At 42.5% G+C, this 22,972-nt stretch overlaps 1 protein-coding gene across 1 annotated transcript in view; it reads left to right on the forward strand.

Moving 5' to 3' along the window:
• The window catches only part of LOC145341256 (uncharacterized), a 294,802-nt gene extending 272,695 nt beyond the window's left edge, over positions 1–22,107 (forward strand). The window contains exons 28-38 of the mRNA XM_080186183.1: positions 879–1,007; positions 3,765–3,893; positions 6,338–6,469; positions 7,773–7,901; positions 11,102–11,230; positions 12,226–12,354; positions 13,989–14,117; positions 15,013–15,141; positions 16,972–17,100; positions 20,593–20,721; positions 22,025–22,107. Coding sequence (XP_080042309.1) covers positions 879–1,007; positions 3,765–3,893; positions 6,338–6,469; positions 7,773–7,901; positions 11,102–11,230; positions 12,226–12,354; positions 13,989–14,117; positions 15,013–15,141; positions 16,972–17,100; positions 20,593–20,721; positions 22,025–22,107 — 1,376 coding nt within the window. The remainder of the gene's footprint in view (positions 1–878; positions 1,008–3,764; positions 3,894–6,337; positions 6,470–7,772; positions 7,902–11,101; positions 11,231–12,225; positions 12,355–13,988; positions 14,118–15,012; positions 15,142–16,971; positions 17,101–20,592; positions 20,722–22,024) is intronic.
• Positions 22,108–22,972: the final 865 nt, after the last annotated feature.

Genomic DNA, 22,972 nt, shown 5'->3' on the forward strand with positions numbered 1-22,972 from the left:
GTCTCCCATCCACGTCCAGTGTAACAGTCATCTACATAGGAATGCAAAACTCTCAGTCTGCATGTCTGCTGGTAGATTGGGCTATACCATTCACAGACCAGACTGTACTGCAGTTCCATCAGGGGGCAGCATGGTGGCACAGTGATCAGCACTGCTGCCTTTCAGCGCCAAGGACCTGGGTTTGATTCCCGGCTTGGGTCACTGTCTATGTAGAGTCTACATTTTCTTCCCGTTTCCGCCTGGGCTTCATTCGGGTGTTCCGGTTTCCTCCAAAGATGTGTGGGTCAGGTTGATTGGTCATGCTAAATTGCCACTTAGCATCAGGGGGATTAGCAGGGTAAATATGTGGGGCTATGAGGATAGCGGCTGCGTAGGATTGTGGTCAGTTCAGACTTGATGGGCCAAATGGAGTCCTTCTGCACTGTAGGGATTCTATGATTCTATGTTCCTCCAATATCCTACAATTTTCCTGTTCCAGCAGCTGACAGCCTGGTCTCTACTTTGATCACTTTGGGTTTCCATTTCTCTAACAGGCTTCTAGATGACTTTCTGGCTTTGAACCTCAGTTCATTTAAGCACATGTCCTTTCCCTCACAAAGTCTAGCAATCCTGTTTTCTCCAAGTTGTATTGGGTTTGTGATCTCCAGCCCAATGACTTTAGAATACTTATCCTCAGATACTTCCTTTTCTTTTGTGTTAATTTCTGTTTGTTCTGAGTGTTCGCAACGCATTGGATGTACAGACATGGAGATGTGATGTCACCAACACCCTGCTTGGTATGGAGCAGATATCCGATCGCCGGTGAGTTAGATGTTGATATTAATGTAGCACTGTCACTTTTTCCATTGTATAACATTCACTCTGCTTTACCCTTTTAGGATGCCCAGTTGGATATTATGGAGAGAATTGCGAGGAGAGATGCAACTGTGAAAATGCCATTTCCTGTCACCATGAGACAGCAGCCTGTCAGTGTGCGCGAGGCTGGCGGGGCAAGAGGTGTGAGAAACGTGAGTGAAAACCTGGGCACCCATTGTGAGAGTCAATCATTGAATGTTTGTATAAGGTTCAGCATAAACAAGAGAAGAGGCGATGGCCTAGTGGAATTATCACTGGACGATTAATCCAGAAACTCAACGAATGTTCTGGGGACCCAGGTTCAAATCCTGTCACGGCAAGTGGTGGAATTTGAATTCAATAAAACGTATCTGGAATTAAGAATCAACTCAGGACATGAAACCATTCTCAATTGTCGGAAAAACCCATCTGGTTCACTGATGTCCTTTAAGGAAGGGAATCTGCCATCCTTACCTGGTCTGGCCTACATGTAACTCCAGAGCCACTGCAATGTGGTTGACTCTCAACTGCCCTTGGTCAACTAGGGATGGGCGATAAATGCCGGCCAGTCAGCGACACTCAAGCCCCATGAATACATTTTAAAAATTGATGGAGGGCACAAATTGAGTGAAATGGTTAAAGGTATAGCAGTCTCATGCACAGAATATTACTGTGGGCAGAATTGTCTCTATTTGGCAGGATGCGATAGCACAAGGGAAAAGCAGCATTGAAGTTGCCAGCACCAATGGTAGCTTTTCCTGCTATTTCATTGGGAATATTGAAAAAAGTGGCAAAGGGTGGGTCCCAAAACCCCGCAGAACCTGCCATGCCGCAACTTAAAAGATCAGCGTGACATTTTCATCCTAGTGTACAAATGTTCATATGGGACCCCCTTCACAAAACTCCCCCTCCACAAACCAACCCCCGTGTAAGGAGAGAAATCCTAATAGTAAAGATTTTTTAAACCATAAAACATTAATGCTGACAGAACTGTCAACATTGAGTTAAATGACTTTTAAACAAAATTATAAGCTAACAAGAAAACAGTTTACACACATATGAAATGCAATAAGAGATTTAAATGAGTGATTATCATTTTAAAGCATATATGCTGATATTTTGAATGTATTAATGCATTTTTAAGAATCATTGTTCACTTTAGCAAGGGGCAGGTTGCCATGCATCATAATGGTAAAGAGCGTGAGGACAGAGCCAAGGGAATATTAAAATCTTGGGAATACACAAGGTTTTATCAACAGAGTTTCTAATGGTGAAAACATTTAGAACACTTAATCAGACATCATGAATAGGATTTATTCACTGTCCAGATAAAATGGATGCATGCCCTGATGTGGAGTCATGTGTTAGAAACATAGAAACATAGAAAAACTACAGCACAAACAGGCCCTTCAGCCCACAAGTTGCACTGAACATGTCCCTACCTACTAGGCATGCCTATATCCCTCTTTCTTACTAAATTCCATTAACCTGGTGTCAATCTGGTTTGGCAGTGACCACTGGGGGGAACTTATGGAAACATTAATTTGAATGTTGGGCTAGTGTCTCTGGTTACTAGGCAACACAGGAAGTGGGGTTAGCCAAGACAGGAGTTAGCTTCTGGATTCTGCGGACTACTGAAATACCATTATGCCAGAAGGTAAGATGCAATTGGCTGAGGTATATGACAGGTATTATTGTTGATTTGTGTGTATTGACGATGATTGATTTAAAGCTAATGAAAGGGTGAGTAATTAATAAGAAAACCTATAATTGATCTGTTTTGAATTGTATATGTCAGAACCCATTGGAGAGCTCTAGCTGCTCCATCTCATGAGTTGCCCTGACCCTTTGATGGTTTCTCCTTGCAGCCTCTGGTCAAAATAAAGATATGTCTTTAAACTGAGACACTGGCTTCGTGAATCTTGTATTGTCTGAAATTTCGGCGATACCCGGTCACCTTGGAAACCTCCTCCCACACAATCCCCCGGCCCTCCCTTCTGGCAGTGCTCAGGTGTTACCTTCTTCCCCTCTGAGCAATACATTACAGGAGCTCCTCTGGGCAAACTGCCCACCAGGTGCATACTGTGGGAGACCGGTTTTAGTTCATGCTGGTCTGCCTTCACACTGACATGAATGGGGTGTTGACCCTGGCATTGAGGGCTGATAATGAGATGTAAATGGGTTATAACAATGTTCCCATCATTAAATGTCAGGAAAGTCAGTTACATAACTGATGGGGAGGTAGGGACAATCTTACCACACTTTTCTGAGATTTTCCTCTCTCGTTGGCGATCCCACTTGGTGAAATTGGAACTGGAAACTCTTCCCTCCCATAATGTCTACCTCATTAGTCCCTCCAGTTTTCCTCCAGAGCCACACCTTGGCACATCACTTACTGAAAGTGTGAGGGAATGCTTGAGAACTATCTGAGTGCATTATGTAAACTCTATACTTTATCCCCAGATTAAGAGGCAAGAGGGACACACATTAATTTAAAATGCAAACTAACAAGGTTTATTAAACACAACTTCAATTCACTCCACATAGTCTTTCTTAAAATGGCATCACAGTATTTAACACTTAAAGAGGTGCAAACTTTAAGACTTCTTGTCATCATACGACAAAATTTACAAGACATCCCAATAATACATAAAAGTGAACACTTTTCATCACTAAGCTTATGTGCTGTATAATTTGATAATTTGAGATTTATTAAGTACACAAATGTGTCAACAAGATGACCCTCGGTGCCCCTCAAGCTACATGACCAATTGTCTGTCTGTAATAGACAGATGCCTGTGATCCTTGTGGACTCGGCTTCTTGCCTCTCATCTCAGGAAGTACATAATTCACAAGAAAAAAAGATACATTTTTAAATTTTGATTAAATCAGGACAGTTTGAGCAGTGTTTGACTTTCCTTTCTTTGCAGCGTGTTTGCCTGGATACTATGGAGACAACTGTGGTCAGAGCTGTGAGTGCCAACCTGGCGTTGCCTGTAACCATGTGACTGGGGAGTGTGGCTGCCCTGCTGGATTCACTGGCAATGGTTGTGAAGAAAGTAAGGAATATTTCATCTTTAACTTTTTGAGTGGTGGTGCACATATTGGATACTTAAGAAAGGCAGTGACATGTCATGTGTTTTGTGTTGGTAAAAATTGCCACTCCACCTTCGTCTATCTTCCTCTAACAACGAGGATCTGCATAGGCCGACATCACATTGCCCCTCAAACATTAAGCAATGATGTATTCACAATCACTGAGTGGCTGTGGCAGGTGGTGAGGGAGCCGACAGAGCAAAACATATTAGGCCTTATCCTCACTAACCTGCCTGCCACAGATGCATCTGTCCATGACAGTATCGATAGGAGTGACCACCACACAGTTCTTGTGGAGACAAAGTCCCATCTTCACATTGAGTACACCCTCCATTGTGTTGTGTGGCACTACTACCATGCTAAAAGGAACAGACTTTGAACAGATCTAGCAACTCAAGACTTGGTATCAGTGAGGTGCTTTGAACCATCAGCAGAACTGCAGTCTGTAACCTCATGGCCCAGCATATCCCCCATTCTATCATTACCAACAAGCCAGGGGATCAACCCTGGTTCAATGGAGAGTGCAGGAGGGCATGTCAAGAGCAATAACAGGCATACCTTAAAATGAGGTGCTGACCTGGCAAAACTACAATACAGAACTACTTGCATAACAAACAGCATAAGCAGCACTCTATAGACAGAGCTAAGCGATCCCACAACCAACAGTTCAGATCTAAACTCTGCAATCCAGCATCCATCTAAGAATAGTGGTGGATAATTAAACAACTCACTGGAAGAGGAGTCTCCACAAATATCCCCATCCTCAATGATGGAGGAGTCCAATACAGCAGTACAAAAGACAAGGCTGAAGCATTTGCAACAATCTTCAGCTAGAAGTGCCGAGTGGATGATCCATCTTAGCCTTCTCCAGTGGTTCCCAGCCTCACAGATGCCAGTCTTCAGATGTCAAGGGCAATCACTCTCACTTCACCTCTAGCATTCAATTCTAATGTCTAAGTTCGAACCAAGGCTGGAATATGAGGAGTTGAGTTACCCTGTTCAGTTCACCCCACGTGATATCAAGAAATAGCTGAAGGCACTAGATTCTGCAAAGGCTAAGGGTCCAGATAATATTCTGGCAATATTACTGAAGACTTGTGCTCCAGAACTTGCTGTGCTCCTAGCCAAGCTCTTCCAGAATGGCTACAAAACTGGCATCAACCCAGTAAAGTGGAATATTGCCTGGGTATATTCTGTACACAAAAAACTGGACAAATCCAACCCAGCCAATTACCGCCCCATTAATGATCATCAGTAAAGTGATGGAAGGGGTCATGAGCAGTGCTATCAAGTGGCACTTACTCAGCAATACACTGCTCAGGGGTGCTCAGTTTGCGTTCAGCCAGAGTAACTCAACTCCTCATATTCCAGCCTTGGTTCGAACTTAGACTTTAGAATTGAATGCTAGAGGTGAAGTGAGAGTGATTGCCCTTGACATCGAGGCAACATTTGACTGAGTGTGGCATCAAAGCTGGAGTCAAAAGGAAACTGGGGTAAATTTCCACTGGTTGGAATCAAACCTGACACAAAGGAAAGTTGCTGTGATGATGGAGGTCAATTATCTCAACTCCAGGACATCTCTTCAGGAGTCCCTCAGGGTAGTGTACTAGGCCCAATCATCTTCAGCTGCTTCATTAATGACTTTCCTTCCATTGTCAGGTCAGAAATGGGGATGTTTGCTGATAACTGCACTATGTTCAGTACCATTCGCCACTCTTCAGATACTGAAGCAGTTCATGTCCAAATGCAGCAAAACCTGGACAATATCCAGGCTTGGGTTGACAAGTACCCGATTGCTGCCCCACCCTGGTCGATCACCAGCTGCGGAGTGGGCAGCTTCCTCCACCTACCTCCCCTGAGGGCCCACTCTACCCAGTGGGCACTGCCAGTGTACCAGGCTTCAGCATATCCTTGCTGAATGGAGGATCCTTGACTCAAACCCACTTCTAGCTACAATGTAAAGGACTCGATGGTTAGTACTAACTGGGAGTGCCCTCATCTCTTTCACCCAATGAGTACTTAATGTTTAAAGGTAAAGTTGCCATAGTTCCAGATGACCATAGGCTGCTCGATCCTTTCAGGAGGAGAGCTGACTGGTAGTGATTTGCCTAAAGGTTACCATGCCTCAGGCGAAAGGGCAATGTTGAGAAAGTGGAGCCTCCGTGAGAAACCTCAGCTGGTACAGGAATTGAACCCATGCTTTCGATATTGCTCTGCGTCATGAATTGACCTTCCAGCCAACTGAGCTAAACTGATCCCCGTTACTTAATGTTTACAGGATGATGACATTGAGTCAGACATGATCAGTTCAGCATCAAAGAGGACTGAATTATTCCTTTTGTTGTACTAATGCTGGTGTTGTGCTAAACAGGCGACAACTTTTTCCATCTCTGACTTTTCCTTCCAGATTGTACGCCAGGTACCTACGGACAGAACTGTAACCAGGTGTGCCAATGCTCAGGAGTGAATGAGGAGTGCCACCCTGTCACTGGGAAATGCACCTGCCTACCAGGTTACCACGGCACCCGCTGTGATCTCCGTATGTATTCACTGATTTTCACTGATAGGTCTCTGGTTTGCGGCTATCCGTCAGTTTTTCCATTATTGTCGGAATTTTACTGCCTTGCCTTCCCGAGGCTCATAAGATCCCACCCGAGGCCAACGGGAAATGCCATTCTGTGAGCCTCGCGCACCCTGATTCCAGGGCAGCCGTGCGGTAAAATTCCGTCCATATCTTTAAGTAGATTCATCTCTTTCTGTAGCTTTATTAAAAGTGAAAGTTTTCAATTTTATTATAACCCACCCTGAGAGGATTTGAATTATTTGCAGCTCTGATATTTCACAGTTTGCTTTTCTTAAAATTATTACCAACTTGAAATGCTCCATCAATCAGTAACGTTGATTGATATATCATACCTTCATATTATAATACACTTCTGTTCATCAGTATAGGACTCTCAGCTGCAATAGTCTGTCAGTTATACACCATCATCAATTGCACACTCATCATCAGTATAAGGCTCTTCTCTATAATATTCTCTGGTGTATTTCCATTGTCATTATAAATCTTTCACTACTAAATTTTAATGTGTAAAGAGACATTTCTGATTTCAACTGTCTTGACAAATACATAGTATCGGCCGTAACTTGCGCAGAGTGGCATTCAGCATGGGGACGGGGTGGGTGGAGGGGTCGGGGATCAGTTTGAGACTTTACAAAAGTTCTCCAGAAGTTAGGAGAGGTTTTAATACTTCTAACTTTTTCTGGGTAACTATTGGTGTAACCCTGGCAGAATTATCCAAAGTTTGTGACTGAAATCACATTTTGGGATGATTCCCAGCACAGGGCAATTTCCCAGAGGAAGTTTGCACTTCTGGGCAATTGCGTCGAAATGTTTACTTGTGAAGTTCCAAGAGGGATTCCCCAAAGCATCTTTGGAGTAGCTCTCAATCAGATGCTGGGGAGCTCAGAAGTTAAGGCCCATTATTATTTGAATGAGAAAATGTATTTTAATAACTATGCTGCACATATAGTGTGCTTAGCAGGTCATTGCAGACACATTAATCTGATATTTTGGTGCAGTGAAGAATGGATTATATGAAGCTGTATTGTGCATATGATGTCACCTTCCATTATCTCAAATACTACAGGTGTCAAATATTTGCTCCTAAAATGACCACTTCCAGCAGGAAAAATTGCTTCTCTTGTAAAAATATTGGTGAGCCTTCCATTCACTTTCAAGATCATAGAAGGTAGAACATAAATGTTAGTAATCTGTGCAGTAGGTGCCTCACAGTGAAAGGAGATGTAACTTCTTGAACAAGGGTAAACTTGTCTTTCAGAATGTCCAGAGGGAACCTACGGACCTTACTGTCGGGAGAGTTGCAAGTGTCAGAACAACGGTCAATGTGACACTGTGACTGGGACCTGTAGCTGTCCTCCTGGATTTATTGGACCAGACTGTATGATCAGTAAGTCAGACTTGTCCAAACTTTTCAACAGGAATCGGCAGTGAGAATATAATACAGCAGAAGTTTAACAAGATTTGATTTGATTTATCATTGTCACATGTATTAGTGTACAGTGAATAGTATTATTTCTTGCGCACTATACAGACAAAGCATACCGTTCATAGAGAAGGATAGAGTGCAGAATGTAGTGTTACAGTCATTATTTGGTCAAGATCATTGTTTGCAAAAATTATTGTACTCTGATGCAAATGCAAAAATGTCTGTGTGAAATCATTATTTTTTTATGAGGTGGTCCCAGGTCTGTTACAATACAGGCGTAAACTTTGTCTCAATAACATGCCTCGACCCTCACTTCAGAAAAACAGCCTTTAATTCACCAATGGAATATTATTTGGAGTTGGTTTGTGAAATATACAATGATGTTGGTGCTTTATTTGTTTATCTGTTCTCACCTCCATTTCCAGACTACATGAGATTGAAGAGGGAGAATGAAATCTGTGGATTGTCACGTGTTGCGGGAATGCTCGAACAGGTGTATTGATATCATAGTCATTTTCAACCCTCGTGCAGTAGTTTCTGTTGATAATATGAACAAGTACTATTAAACGTAAAGGTTAAGCCTTCCCAAACTTTGCCGGGGTGTGACCCTATTTCAGTGCCCGGTAACCCCGGAGTGAAGGTTAAGAGGGTACTAGAGTGGTAGTGGAATGAGGGGAGGGGGTGGTCTTCAGCTACTCAGCAGGAGTGGGGAAGTGTAGCCTTCATTGGCTGCGGGGGGTGGGTGGGGTTGAGGGTGACAGGAAGTATTTAAAAGGGGAGTTTTTTTTAAAAAGCGCCATTTCACAGGTTCTTTTTCCCCCACAATAACCTCGAAGATTTGTCCATTAAGCCACACCCAGCACGAGGCATTCCTGCTCGTGACGCCAAAATCCTGACCTGTGACCCCCATCTTGGGTTGCAACAGTTTAAGGAGCCCTGGTATAAGCCCTCTTCTCTATAGTTACTATTTTGGTAAGTATGTTCCATACAAGTTACAGTGGAGTATGCGTAACATCTAAAATGTAACAGGCATATTAGGTAAGTATTCAGTATCTGATAAATGGAAGGTGTTTTGCCAGGGTAATATTAAGCTCAGTTAAAGTTATCCAGAAGATAACCTTATTTTCATTTCTGCAGTTGGAACTGGATTCAGGTGCCAAAGTGGAATGGACACTGTGTTACTAACATGTCATCCTGCACATTGGTTATCATGATTACCATTTCTCACTCAGCAAAATCATCAGAAAAATTGTAAATTGAAATGACTTAAGTACTGCAGCATGGTGGCACAGTGGTTAGCACTGCTGCTGCACAGTGCCAGGGACTTTCGGCCTTGGGTCACTGTCTGTGCAGAGTTTGCACTTTCTCCCCACGTCTGCATGGGTTTCCTCTGGCTGCTCCATTCCTCCCACACTCTAAAGATGTGTAGGTTAGGTGGATTGGCTGTGCTAAATTGCCCCTTAGTGTCAGGGAACTAGCAGGGTAAATATGTGGAGTTATGAGGATAGATCCTGGTTGGGATTGTTGCTGGTGCAGGCTCAGTGGACTGAATGGCCTCCTACTGCACTTTAGGGATTCTATGGTTCTCCTATTCAATAAAATCGAGCAAAAACCTCCTTCAAGCTAGCTATACTTAAGTTTTGTTTCTTTGCAGCCTGAAGTGAAACACTTTCGAAAATACTGTTGATACTTCTTTCCAAGGAATGAAAACTGGCCTTTGATATCATAGTTGTAAACAGAATGAGCAACACCTCCAATCCACTCCAGCTGACTGTGATAAAATGTCTATCCCAGTGTTTTCTTTCCCTTTCCTCCCTGTCCACGTATCTGTAGTTGTTCTTCAGACATCATGTCCGTGCACTAGAATTCTCCTTATAAACCCTTTCAATATTGTGGCGATTTGTGGTGATTGTCCCTTTAAGGACAACACAGCAGAGTAAAGGTCACCTGGCTTGGGGGGACCAATTGGGAGTCAGAGTGGGTAACTGCCCCAGGGGGTAGATCCTCTCCAAGGCAGGAGACATGTAGGTGCAGCCATGAGGCTGCAGTTTTCTCATTAATAAATCCTGTTATGTATTCACAGATGAAGCCTATGAAAGAGCATCATTACGTATACCCATCACATATCTTCAAAAGACTAACAGTGTTTTCGATCACTCGTGTTCTTCTCACTCTCATGTCAGTTTTGATGCAGTGGAGCCTTTTGAACTTTAATTCAAGAAGTTTTCATAACTTTAGCAATGTAACCCAGCCTGACACTTGAGTGCAGTACTGAGACACTGCAGCATGGTCAGTGGTGCTATCTTTTGTCTGAGACATGAAGTTGCTCTCTCAAATCAGGTGGACTTTAATGATGACTTGGTGCTGTTAGACAACAAGCAGAGGAGCTCTCCCAGTGTCCTGACCAATGTATATCTCTCAGCCAGAAACATTAAGACAGGTCTAATTGTTTATGTTAATTGTTAGTGACTGGTCATTTATCTAATTGCGGCTGCTGAAGTCTTGCTGTTCACAAATCAGCTGTTACATTTGGCTATGCATTTGGAAGTACTTTACTTGTATTTTGGAATGTTTTACTTTGGAATGAACGACTCAAGAACAACTTCCTCCCTGCTGCCATCAGACTTTTGAATGGACTTACCTTGCACTAAGTTGATCTTTCTCCACATCCTAGCTATGACTGTAACACTGCATTCTGCACTCTGTCATTTCCTTCTCTGTGAATGGCGTGCTTCCTCTGTATAGCATAACAGAAACAATACTTTTCACTGTATACTAATACATGTGACAGTGATAAATCAAGTTTTAGGGTCACTGTAAAATGACAGGGGGCATTATAAAATCGTAAACAATTGTACAGGTTAGGATAAATGTTGAGAGGCTTTGCACTTGGTGAGACGCCTCACTGGTTAAAGTTCATGCTTTGGACATGGCCAGAACATTGTTAATTGGCATATCTGTAATCCAGTGAACCTCAAGTTTGGGTGCAGAGCCTTACTAAATATATTTGATTGTTTCCAGCGCTGGTTTGATTCAAGGTACAAAACTGCTCACTCTCACTGATTTATGTGGCTGAATTCACTTATGTTAGTTAGCAATGATGCATTGTCTTCTAAACTTCACAGCCAATATTTGCACTAACAAATATTTCTCTGATCCAGCGTGTCCAGAAGGCTACTACGGGAAAGACTGTATGATGCTCTGTCCCTGTGGTGAAGAAGGCCGATGTGACCATGTGACAGGAAAATGCCAGTGTCGGTCTGGTACAGTGGGTCCCTCCTGTCAGAAAGGTACAGCCCAATGATTTATTCTGAAAACAGAATCCAGGGAAATCACTACATTCACAATTCAATCATAGCTTTTGATGCTTCTGAATCGAGAAAGGTTCTGACCGTTAGCCAACAATGATTCCTTTTATTATCCTTGAAGCAGTGGTCAGTCTTAAAACAGACTCATTTATATATTGCCAAACAGTCACATTCATAAATACTATTTAAGTGGCTTCTTGATATATCACTCAGAAGTCAAGGAAGCGGTATCCCCACTTATCGCTTCAAGATCATACTGTATGAAAGCTGAACAAGGAGCTGTTTTAATCATAGATCATAGAATTCTACAGTGCAGAAGGAGGACATTCATCACATTGAGTCTGCACTGACCACAATGCCACTCAGGCCCTATTCCCTTAACCCCATGCATTTACCCTAGCTAGACCCCCCAACACTAAGGGCAATTTAACATGGCCAATCCACCTAATCTGCACATCTGTGTCTCATGAACCTGATCAAGTTTTTCGAGAAAGTGACGAAGGTGATTGATGAGCGTATGGCAGTTTTGGAGCATTGCACCTTCATTAGGTGAGTCATCTGATGAAGGAGCCGCGCTCCGAAAGCTCGTGATTCCAAAATAAACCTGTTGGACTTGAACCTGGTATTGTGAGACTGCTTACTTAAATCCAAAACCTCTGTTAATATTTTATCAGCCTGATATAACACATTTCCACGTTGGTGAGTGGAGTCTGTGTTTGAATGTAATACCTAAATTTACTGCACCAACCAGTATTACTCTCAAGATGGTTTCTGCACACCTCTACAAGAGCTCATTTAAACTGTGCACATGAAATAATATTAAAATCCAATGAGATTTGAAGCAACTTCCACACTGATGATATGGGACAGGTTGTCCTTCGGTATGAGACATGACATTCTGGCAGACGGAAAATTTAGGCAGCTTAAGAGCAATTGCTTTGGATTGATTTGTTTAAAGTACCTTTGTTTCGGTACAGTATGTCCAGTGGGACATTACGGACTTGGCTGTTTGGAGGACTGTGTCTGTCAGAATAATGGTATCTGTAACCCAAAAGATGGAACATGCTCCTGTGGGCTTGGATGGACTGGTACCCATTGTGAAAAAGGTATGTTGACTGGTTAAAGGTGCAGTTCTTGTATGTGAATCTCTAGGTTCTACAGACATAGTAATAGGGGAGGCAATGATGTGGTATTATCGCTAGACTATTAATCCAGAAACTCAGCTAATATTCTGGGAGCCTGGGTTCGAATCCCACCAGGGCAGGTGATGGATTTTGAATTCAGTAAAAAAAATCTGGAAATAAGAACCCATTGATGACCAGGAAACTATTGTCGCTTGTCGGAAAAACCTGTCTGGTTCACTAATGTCCTTTAGGGGAGAAAATTTGCCATCCTCACCTGGTCTGACCCAGTGACTCCAGAGCCACGGCAATTTGATTGACTCACAACTGCCCTCTGAAATGGCCAAGAAAGCCACTCAGTTGTATCAGCATTTCAAGAAACAGCTCACTACCACCTTCTCAAGGGTAACTAGGGATGGGCAATAAATGCTGGCTTAGCCAGCAAAGCCAATGTCCCCCAAATGAATAAAAAAAAATTAGGGTTCTGGATGAAAATCAGTACATCAAAGAGTGTAGAATCAATAAATACTACACTCTTTTTGGAAGAAATAAGCAGTAAATATTTCTCCATGATTCTATAATACAGAAATCATTAACCATATATTATAATGCAGTCAGGGTACATAGGAGTGTATGATAAGGAGCATGATATATAATACATAATACTATCACAGAAGATAGGGAATACTCAGATCAGATGGGTTGAATATATTGTAACAACTTATAAAGAAGGACTATGATGTAAATCAGAGTGTTACGTTGGGGAAAGGTATATACCACAAAGTGGTAATAATGAGTACAGTTTATTTCAGTGTTACCATTAGGAGGAAAGAAAAGAATATCAGATTTAGACTGAAGAGTTGAGGTGCCTAAACTGAAATAAAAAAGGAGTGACAATGATACTGACCATGAACTCTGAATCAGGTGAAGCGCGGAATGAAGGTGAATGTACTTTCCTCTAACACTTCACTTCAGTCCAATGTGTCGTCCATTCCAGACTGACATCCTTATAGCTCTGACAGGCACCACTCTCAGCCAAAGAATGGTGCTGGGGACGGGGCACGGTGCTGGGGGTAGCGCGCGGTGCTGGGAATTGTAGGAGATACTGGGCAGGATTTTACGGCCTCACTGATCCCAAAACTATAAAATCCTGTCTGAGGTTTATGTACCTTCCCATTTTTCACCCTTCATCTCCTCCAATTCCTGTGGCGGGCAGGGCGGTAAAATCCTGGCCAATGTTTCCTCCTAGCTGTGTGATCAGAAATCTCTGCAGAGACTGTGTACAAGTCAATCTATGTACAGAGACAGTATACAAGTCGATCCTTTAAGTTGCCATGCACGTAACAAAAAAACTGGAGGATATGCTGATGGGAACCACTGGGGGTCTGCTGGGAAAAGTGAGCGGAGTTGGAGTTGGTGGGTGGGAATGAGATTGTTGGGCATGGCAGGAATGGGAATGGGTGGATAATGCTTTGGAATATGTGATTGGGGATGGGAATAGTTGATTGTGTTGGCGATGAAAGGTGAATCTTGGGGGATACCGAGAAGAGAGAGTATTCTTTTGTTGGGGAAAGCATATTGAAAAACTATAGAGTAAAGGTTTTTATTTTGTAACGCAGAGTGTCCTCCAGGGAAATATGGAGCCAACTGCCAAGTGGACTGTGTGTGTTGGAATAATGGAACGTGTGACCGGTATTCTGGCAGCTGCCAGTGTTCAGAGGGTTTCTATGGTCCTTTGTGTGAACACGGTAATTTGAGCGATTTTTCCTGCACACTCTTCATCAACAAACCACGTGCATTGAATATGATGATGTGTGAAACCTGACAATGTGCCTTCTAAATGTCTTGTTTATGACTTGGTATTTCTTTGACAGACTGACTTTTCTTGGGTGGCACAGTGGGACAACAGTTTGCACTGCTGTCTCACAGCGCCAGGGACCTGGGTTCAATTCCAGGCTTGAGTCACTGCCTGTGTGGATTCTGCATGTTCTCCCTGTGTCTGCGTGGGTTTCCTCCAGGTGCTGCGGTTTCCTCCCGCAGTCCAAAAGATTTAGCCTTGCTAAATTTTTCCTCCAGTGTACGCAAACAGATGCTGGAATATGGCGACAAGGGGATTTTCACAGAAACTTTATTGCAGTGTTAATGTAAGCCTTACTTGTGACACAAATAAATAAACTTTAAAATCAGGTAAAGTGAAAGCTGCTTCCAGACTGTGGAATTATGCGGAAATGATCAACCAATGTCCTGTGAAAAACAATTGTTTTTTTTAACAAATGTTTTAAAATTCACATCACTCTCACAATGTGAACAGATGTTAGCAGTTAGTCACCACATTAGTAACTTTGAAGATTGCCTTGAATCATTGGTTCACAGTTTTAACTTCATTTCTGCACATTGATCATCAAAATAAATTCTATTTGACCCAAACGGCTTGATCAAGGCATCAGTCCAATTGGAATAAATAAAGTGGAAAGTCATGGCGTATAGCAAATTACTCCTAAGTAGAGTTGCCCGTGTCGAAATGTTGAGTGTTTTGAGCCAGACATACATGGTATTCCATTACATATCATGGTAGAGTCAGGAGTGATGGTTGTTGAATGTTAGCTGAGTGTTATTTTGACCTCTGTAATTATTCTCTCCCAGCTTGCCCTCTGGGCTTTTACGGTTTACTCTGTGCCCGCTCCTGTGACTGTAAGCACGGTGCTGCTTGTGAACCCAGGACAGGCCAATGCATCTGTCCACCTGGTTACCATGGCGATTACTGTGAAAAAGGTAATGTCGCTCCTGACTTTTGTTTTCTCTCAAATACCTTTACCATCATTCCGGTCTGAAATAGAGATTAGCAATCGCTACCACGGCCTGTAATGCAATAAAGGAATTTGAAATAGTTAGTCTGTAAAATGCCATTTGGGAGAAGGCTACAGGCAGTCATTTAACTGAAAGACTCAATTATTTCTGTGCACATGAGTAGTTCCCTGGCACGTGACATACAGGTTGGAAACTGACTGAGGTATTCCAGCTGATATTATGGGGGTGGATTTTTATCTGTACAGTAATCTGCTGGGGAAGATCCTTGATTTTAATGGGGGGCTGTGTTAAGGATGTGTGATCTATCTCACAAGATCACTATTCAAACTACAAAAGACAAAAATTTCCCCGACAGAACAAAGAATATTTGAGATGAATTACAGGCTTAAGACATCAGCCTTGATTGGGCAGCATGGTGGCATTGTGGCTAACACTGCTGCCTCAGAGAGCCGGGTTCAATTCCAACCTTGGACGACTATCTATGTGGAGTTTGCACATTCTCCCCGTATCTGCATGGGTTTCCTCTGGATACTCTAGTATGCTCCCACCGTCCGAAGATGTGTGGGTTAGGTTGATTGGCTATGATAAATTGACCCTCATTGTCAGAGGGCTAGAAGAACAAATACATGGGGTGACGGGCATAGGGCCTGGGTGGGACTATACTGGGTGCAGGCTTGATGGGCCAAATGGCCTCCTTCAGCACTGTGGGGATTCCATGATACATGATTCGATTGGTAACACTCATAATTCTAAATCAGAATGTTGCAAGTTCAAGTCCCACTGCAGGTCTTGTTCATAAAAATGTATCTGAAAACCTGGTGGAGTATTAAGGGAGTGGGGTACTGAGAGAAGTATCATCTTTCAGATTAGGTGTTAAATCAAGGGCCCATTGGCCACCTCAGATGGAAGTAAAAGATCACACGGCACTATTTCAATGAAAGGCAGGGGAGTTTTCCCTGACATCCTGGGCAGTGTCTATCCCTAAATCAACATCACAAAAAAAAACCCAGATTGTCTGGTCATTGGCAGCATGGTGGCACAGTGGATTTCCTCCAGGTGCTCCAGTTTCCTGCCACAGTCTGAAAGACGTGCTGGTTAGGTGCAATGGTCATGCTAAATTCTCTCTCGGAGTGTGACGACTCAGGGTGTTGTGCAGTGTTAATGTAAGTCTATTTGTGATGCTAATAAATAAACGTTAACCTTTAAAAACATTATAGTATTACTATTTGTAGAAATTTTCTGTGCACAAATTAGCAGCTGTGTTTCCTAGATTTAAAGTGCCTGCAATTCAAAAAATGCTTTAAAACTGCAGACTAGAGTACTTTGGGACATCCTGTGGTCAAGAAAGGCATTACATAAATTCAAGTCTTTTTTTAGAAAACAAATACACTGGACCAATTGCTCGGAAGAATCATTTTCTATCGTTCGCTTATTTTCTTCCCTTTGCTGTATTTCCCTAACATATGATTGTAGACATGCTTGATCCAGTTCACACGCGCATGTTCTCTTTCTCACTGTTATGTATGAACAAACACCAGCACACAGGAGGCTTGTGACAAGATTATGAACATGAGCTAATCTTTATCGTAGTATTTTGTTCAGTGTAGTGAGATTTGCTTTTCTCTCCTTGAAAGGAGAAAGATGAGTCAGTGCCCCCAATCCATCCCTCTAATGCTCAAACTCTAAAAGACTGTAACTAACAGCATGCAGCCAGGGAAGAGATAGTGAGGAGCAGGTGAGTTTTCGTGGATTTTCCATGTACTAACATGCAAACATTGATTTGTTATATGCTAGCTTGTGAAGCTGGACGCTTTGGGGAGAGATGCCAGCAGATGTGTGATTGTGAAGGCCTCACATCATGCCATCCTGTAACAGGAAAGTGCCTTTGCCCACCAGGTAGAACTGGAGACCGATGTGATAGTGGTAATACTTCTTTTCCTGCATGTTCAATTTTCTTGCATTTTATCTTTGTAATGATAGATTTACCTGATTTGATTTGATTATTATTGTCACATGTATTAGTATACAGTGAAAAGTATTGTTTCTTGCATGCTATATGGACAAAGTAGTCCATCTATAGAACAAAGAACAAAGAAAATTACAGCACAGGAACAGGCCCTTCGGCCCTCCAAGCCTGCACCGACCATGCTGCCTGAATTAACTAAAATCCCCAACGCTTCCAGGGACCACATCTCATTCATGTACTTGTCAAGACGCCCCTTAGAAGTCACTACTGTATCCACTTCCATTACCTCCCCCAACAACGTGTTTCAGACACTCACCACTCTCTGTGTAAAAAATTCTGCCTTGTACATCTCTTTTAAAACTTGCCCCTCGTAGCTTAAATCTATGCTCCTAGTAATTGACACTTCCACCTGGGAAAAAGCTTCTAACCATCTATTTTGTCCATGCCTCTCATAATATTGTAGAATTCTATCAGGTCTCCCATCAACCTCTGTCGCTCCAGTGAGAACAAACCAAGTTTCTCCAACCTCTTCTCATAGCTAATGCCCTCCATACTAGGCAACATGCTGATAAATCTTTTCTGTACCCTCTCCAAAGCCTCCACATCCTTCTGGTGGTGTGGTGACCAGAATTGAACACTATATTCCAAGTGCGGTTTCACTAAGGTTCTATAAAGCGTCAACATGACTTGCCAATTTTTAAACTCAATATCCTGGCCAATGAAGGCAAGCATGCCGTATGCCTTCTTGACTACCTTCTCCACCTGCATTGCCACTTTCAGTGACCTGTGTACCTGTACACCCAGATCCCTTTGCCTATCAATACTCTTAAGGAGTATTTACATGTATATACATTTAATGCATATTTCCTAGCTGTATTACACCTTCCAAAATGCATTATCTCACACTTGTCTGGATTAAACTCCATCTGCCATCTCTCTGCCTTCGTCTCCAACTGATCTATATCCTGCTGTACCCTTTGATGGTCCTCATTGCTATCCACCAACCTTTGTGTCATCTGCAAACTTACTAATTAATCTAGTTACATTTTCCTCCAAATCATTTATATATAATTACAAACAGCAAAGGTCCCAGCACTGATCCCTGAGGAACACCACTTGTCACAGCCCTCCATTCAGAAACGCACCCTTCCACTGCTACCCTGCCTTCTTTGACCAAGCCGGTTTTGTATCCACCTTGCCAGCTCACCTCTGATCCCATGCGATAGTGAAGGAAAGGAGAGAATGTAGTGTCACAGTCATAACAAAAGTGTTGAGGAAGATCAGCTTAACGTGAGGTAAGTCCATTCAAATGTTTGATAGCAGCATGGAAGAAGCTGTTCTTGTGTCGGTTGTACATGACCTCAAACTTTTGTATCTTTTTCCTAACTGAAGAAGATGGAGAGAAGTGCGTGGGGTTCTTAATTATGCTGGCTGCTTTTCCAAAGCAGCAGGAAGTGTTGACAGAGGCAATGGATGGGAGGCTGGTTTGCATGGTGGACTGGACTTTGATCATGACCTTTTGAAGTTTTTTGTAGTTTCTTGGACAGAGCAGGAGCCATACCAAGCTGTGATACAACCAGAAAGAATGCTTTTAGTGGTGCATCTGTAAAACTTGATGAAAGTTGTATTGGGCATGCCAAATTTCCTTAGCCTTCTGAGAAAGTAGAGCGTTGATGGGCTTTCTTAACTACAATATTGACGTGGAGGGACTAGGACAGCTGGGTATGTTTTTCTATATATCACACGTATTGTCTGGGAGCTATAGGATATTTGAAAGTAGAGTGGTGATCATTTGAAAGGACTTGTCACCCTTGGGGCACATTGAATGCGTTCTTCTGATCCATTAGCTCTCATTGTAAATCTTTGCTTTTGTGTCTGAGAGTTTGCTAACTATTGTGCATTAAAAATTGGATTGCTTTTTACTCAGACTGTGGGTGGGATTCTGTGGCCGCACTCGCCCCAAAATCAAAAAGTCCTGCCAGGTGTCAATGGACCTTTGCATGATCCGTGTCCTGCCTGTGGTGTTGAGCTGCCTTCTTGCACTGCTACAGTCTCTGTGGTGTAGGCATACCCACAGTGCTGTTAGGGAGGGAATTTCAGATTTTTGACCTAGCGACAGTGAAGGAACGGTGATATATTTCAAAGTCAATATGGTGTGTGACTTGCAGGGGAACTTCCAGGTGGTGGTGCTCCCATGTATTTGCTATCCTTGTCCTTATAGACGGTAGAGGTTATGGGTTTAAAGGTGCTGTTGAAAAAGCTTTGTTGAGTTGCTGCTGTGCACTTTTTATGATGGTACACAGTGCTACTATTGTGGAGGAAATGAGTATTGAAGTTGGTGGATGGGGTGCCAGTGAAGCAGGTTGCTTTGCCCTGGATGGTGTCAAACCTATGCTGTTGGAGCTGCACCCATCCAGGTAAATGGAGAGTATTCAATCGCACTCATAACGTGTGCCTTGTAGATGGTGGACAGGCTTTGGCGAGTCGGGAGGTGACTCAGAATTTCCAGCCTTTCACCTACTCTTATAGCCACAATATTTACATGTCTAACCTAGTTCTGTTTCTGGTCAGTGGTAGCTAGGATGTTGACAGTGGGACATTAAGCAGTAGAAATGCCATTGAATGTCATGGGGAGGTTAGATTCTCTCTTGTCAAAGATGGTCATTGCGGGCACTTGTGATATATGTATATTAGTTGCCAATTACCAGCACAATAATAAATCAACCCCTCACAAGTGAGTAGAGCTAGCAATAATCCACTTGACTGACATTCATAAGAATCATAATTGAACCTCCAAGGCAACTGACCAGCAGAACGACAAATATAAAATTGAACCTTCATTCAATTCCACTCCTGTGTAGTTTGCTTCTCACTCATTCCTAGCCTTTAAGCTGTGCATTAAATGTCAGTGCAGACACCCACCTCACAGAATCATAGAATCCCTACAATACAGAAGGAGGCCATTCAACCCATCGAGTCTGTACCAACCACAATCCCACCCAGACCTTATTCCTGTAACCCCACAAATTTACCCTGCTAATCCCCCTGACACCAGGGCCAATTTTGCACATCTTTGGACAGTGGGATGAAACCAGAGCATCAGAGGAAACCCACGCAGACACGGGCAGAATGTGCAAACTCCACACAGACAGTGACCTGAGGTTGGAATTGAACCCAGGTCACTGGCGCTGTGAGGCAGCAGTGCTAACCGCTGTGCTACCGTGCCACCGCTCATAAGAGAAGGGGATCAACCTTCTTTTCCTCAGGTACCAGTGTCAGCTGATATGAAAAGATTACAGAGCAATCTATAATCCCCTGAATAGTCTACCTTTCCCAATGAGAAAAGGCAGCAGTCTAGTTACTGAAATGTAGAAGAGAAGGGACTTCCTGAACAACGGGAGCTTCATAAATTGATTCTCAAAGTACTTTTTCATTTTGTTACTTTCCAGAATGTAGAACCAACCGATATGGACCCAACTGCTCCTTGACCTGCAATTGTGCTAACAAAGCTCACTGCAACTCTCGCAATGGAAGCTGTGTGTGCTCCTTCCAGTGGATGGGGCCTACTTGTGAGGAAGGTATGGTGTGAGGACAATTTTTGGCATTAAGTTTTATTTATATTTTGTATTGCATGCTAAGAAAAGTAAAATTTGGGTCTCATTTCATTTAGAGATGAGTGCCGGTAAGTGTGGGGCCCTGTTTCTGCATATTCATTTTTAATTGGCTTTTACAAAGCTTCAAGTGAAGAGGTGAGTGACCAAAGGGTTAGTAGTTTAATGAAATTAAAAAGAAAATAGAAGATGGGAAAAAATTATGTTTTGTCTAGCAACAAGGGTCCAGCCACACAAGAAAAGAAAGAAGACCAGGCAGTGTGTTGAGAGAGAGTCCAGGCAGAAAATCTAAAACTCTCTGCGAGAAAATCCTGTGGACTGCTGGGGACCTCCACGTAGGGAATGCATGTGTCAGCTCTAAAGTTAAAATAATAATAAGTCTAGAGTGCAGTTTTTGGGAATCTTGTGGAGAGAGTCTTCAGGTGGCACAGTGGTTAGCACTGCTGCCTCACAGCACCAGAGGTCCGTGTTCAATTTTGGCCTCAGGTCACTGTCAGTGTGGAGTTTGCACATTCTCCCCGTGTTTGCCTGGGTTTTCTCCGACTGCTCCAATTTTCTCCAACAGTGCAAAGATGTGTGGGTTAGGTTGATTGGCCATGCTAAATTGCCCCTAGTGTCAGGGGATTAGCAGGAAAATATGTGGGGTTGTAGGTATAAAGTCTGGGTGGGATTGTGGTCAGTGCAGACTCAATGGGCCAAAATGGTCTCCTTCTGCACTGTAGGGATTCCATGGTCCTATAATTTGACTCATTCAGTGTTAACATCAGCTGGGATCAGAGCAATGTTTGCAACCCCGTTTAATGTGACAATAACTCAATTAGCAGTACATAAACAGGTTAAACGGAAACATCTCTGGGAGCTTTCCAAGCACAAATTGAATTACATTGCTTAGGGACATCATCTTAAGTGTGATATGTTGCTACTTAATTTCAAGTTCTTTTCTTCCCATTTAACGGATGTTCTGTTGTTTTAGAGGGAAAAAAAAGTGTTAATATAATGGTATATGATTAGATAATCCCAGGCAGATTTTTTAAAAAATTCATTGTTAATAAATTGGAAGTTTCCAGTTTTCTAAACAACATCATGATTGTGTCTGATCATCATTCGAGATGGACTTTGCAACAAAGAATGTAACAGACTTTGAGGCAGAGAGATTTTTATTCCTTGAAGGATTATCTGATGGGAAATTGATTGGTGGCTATTTTGAAATTATCAACTAGTCACAGATCTGGAACACAAATGACACAAAGCCTTTGCTACTTCTTTCCAGGGGGTCCTTTGCAGCCTTTGATTCCCCAAGAGTATACTCAGTCAGAAGAACATCATCTGCAAAGAACTTTCTATCACTCATAGTTCAGTCCAGGATTCCAGTTTACTGAGAAGCGATTGGATTTGTTTACAGCTGAAGAGTCACTCGATGAATCAGGAAACGTTATGGGCTCTTGAGTTACAATGCTGAATTTATCTAATCTGTATAACTGACCCAGAAGGAGAACCACAGGGTCCGGTACTTTATTCACTAACTGTATGACGTCTCATGGCCATTCTGATTACAACCTGGAGCAATTTAAACTCCTGCAAAGAATACTGCAAACAGGTACCTGAGAGAATTGCTCAGTTTATGATGCTTCCATTCATAGGAAGGTTAAAGATCTCATACAAAGGGAAAAAGTGACACTGCAATAATTAATCATGAGGAGCTCTGGAAGTATAATTATGTTGCAATAAAGGGCGCACAAATGTATGTTAGATTATCTAGGTGATAGGATAAAAAGAAGTTTAAATGATGCACGGACACTATCTCATTCTATGCAAGTTTTGATGTCATCTCATTCCATCATTTTGGAATGTTATTTAATCCCAATCCCATTTACATCTGTTCCTTTGGTTCCGTACCTCATTTGCAATCACAGTTTTGTTATTGTGATGTCTTAATTAATAATTGTGGATAATTTTCAAACATTTTGAGACCATCACCAAGAGTCCTGATGCCTGATCTACTTTGAAGCTTGATATCATGTGTAAGTGCGCCCACGTCTGTTAATATCAGTGGATGGACAGAAGCTATCAACACACCGGGGTACTATCTGATCTCATTGCAAGAGGGCTTGGAGAGTGGGGCCAAAGGAGGGAGTTGCTCAATAATAATGAATGAAAGATATTCATTGAGAAGAATCCATTTAAAATAACATGCACGGGGAGCTCTGTAACATGTCTG

This window comes from Carcharhinus amblyrhynchos, chromosome 3 (genome assembly GCF_965287045.1).
Source record: "Carcharhinus amblyrhynchos chromosome 3, sCarAmb.v2.hapA, whole genome shotgun sequence".
Classification (NCBI taxonomy): Eukaryota; Metazoa; Chordata; class Chondrichthyes; order Carcharhiniformes; family Carcharhinidae; genus Carcharhinus; species Carcharhinus amblyrhynchos.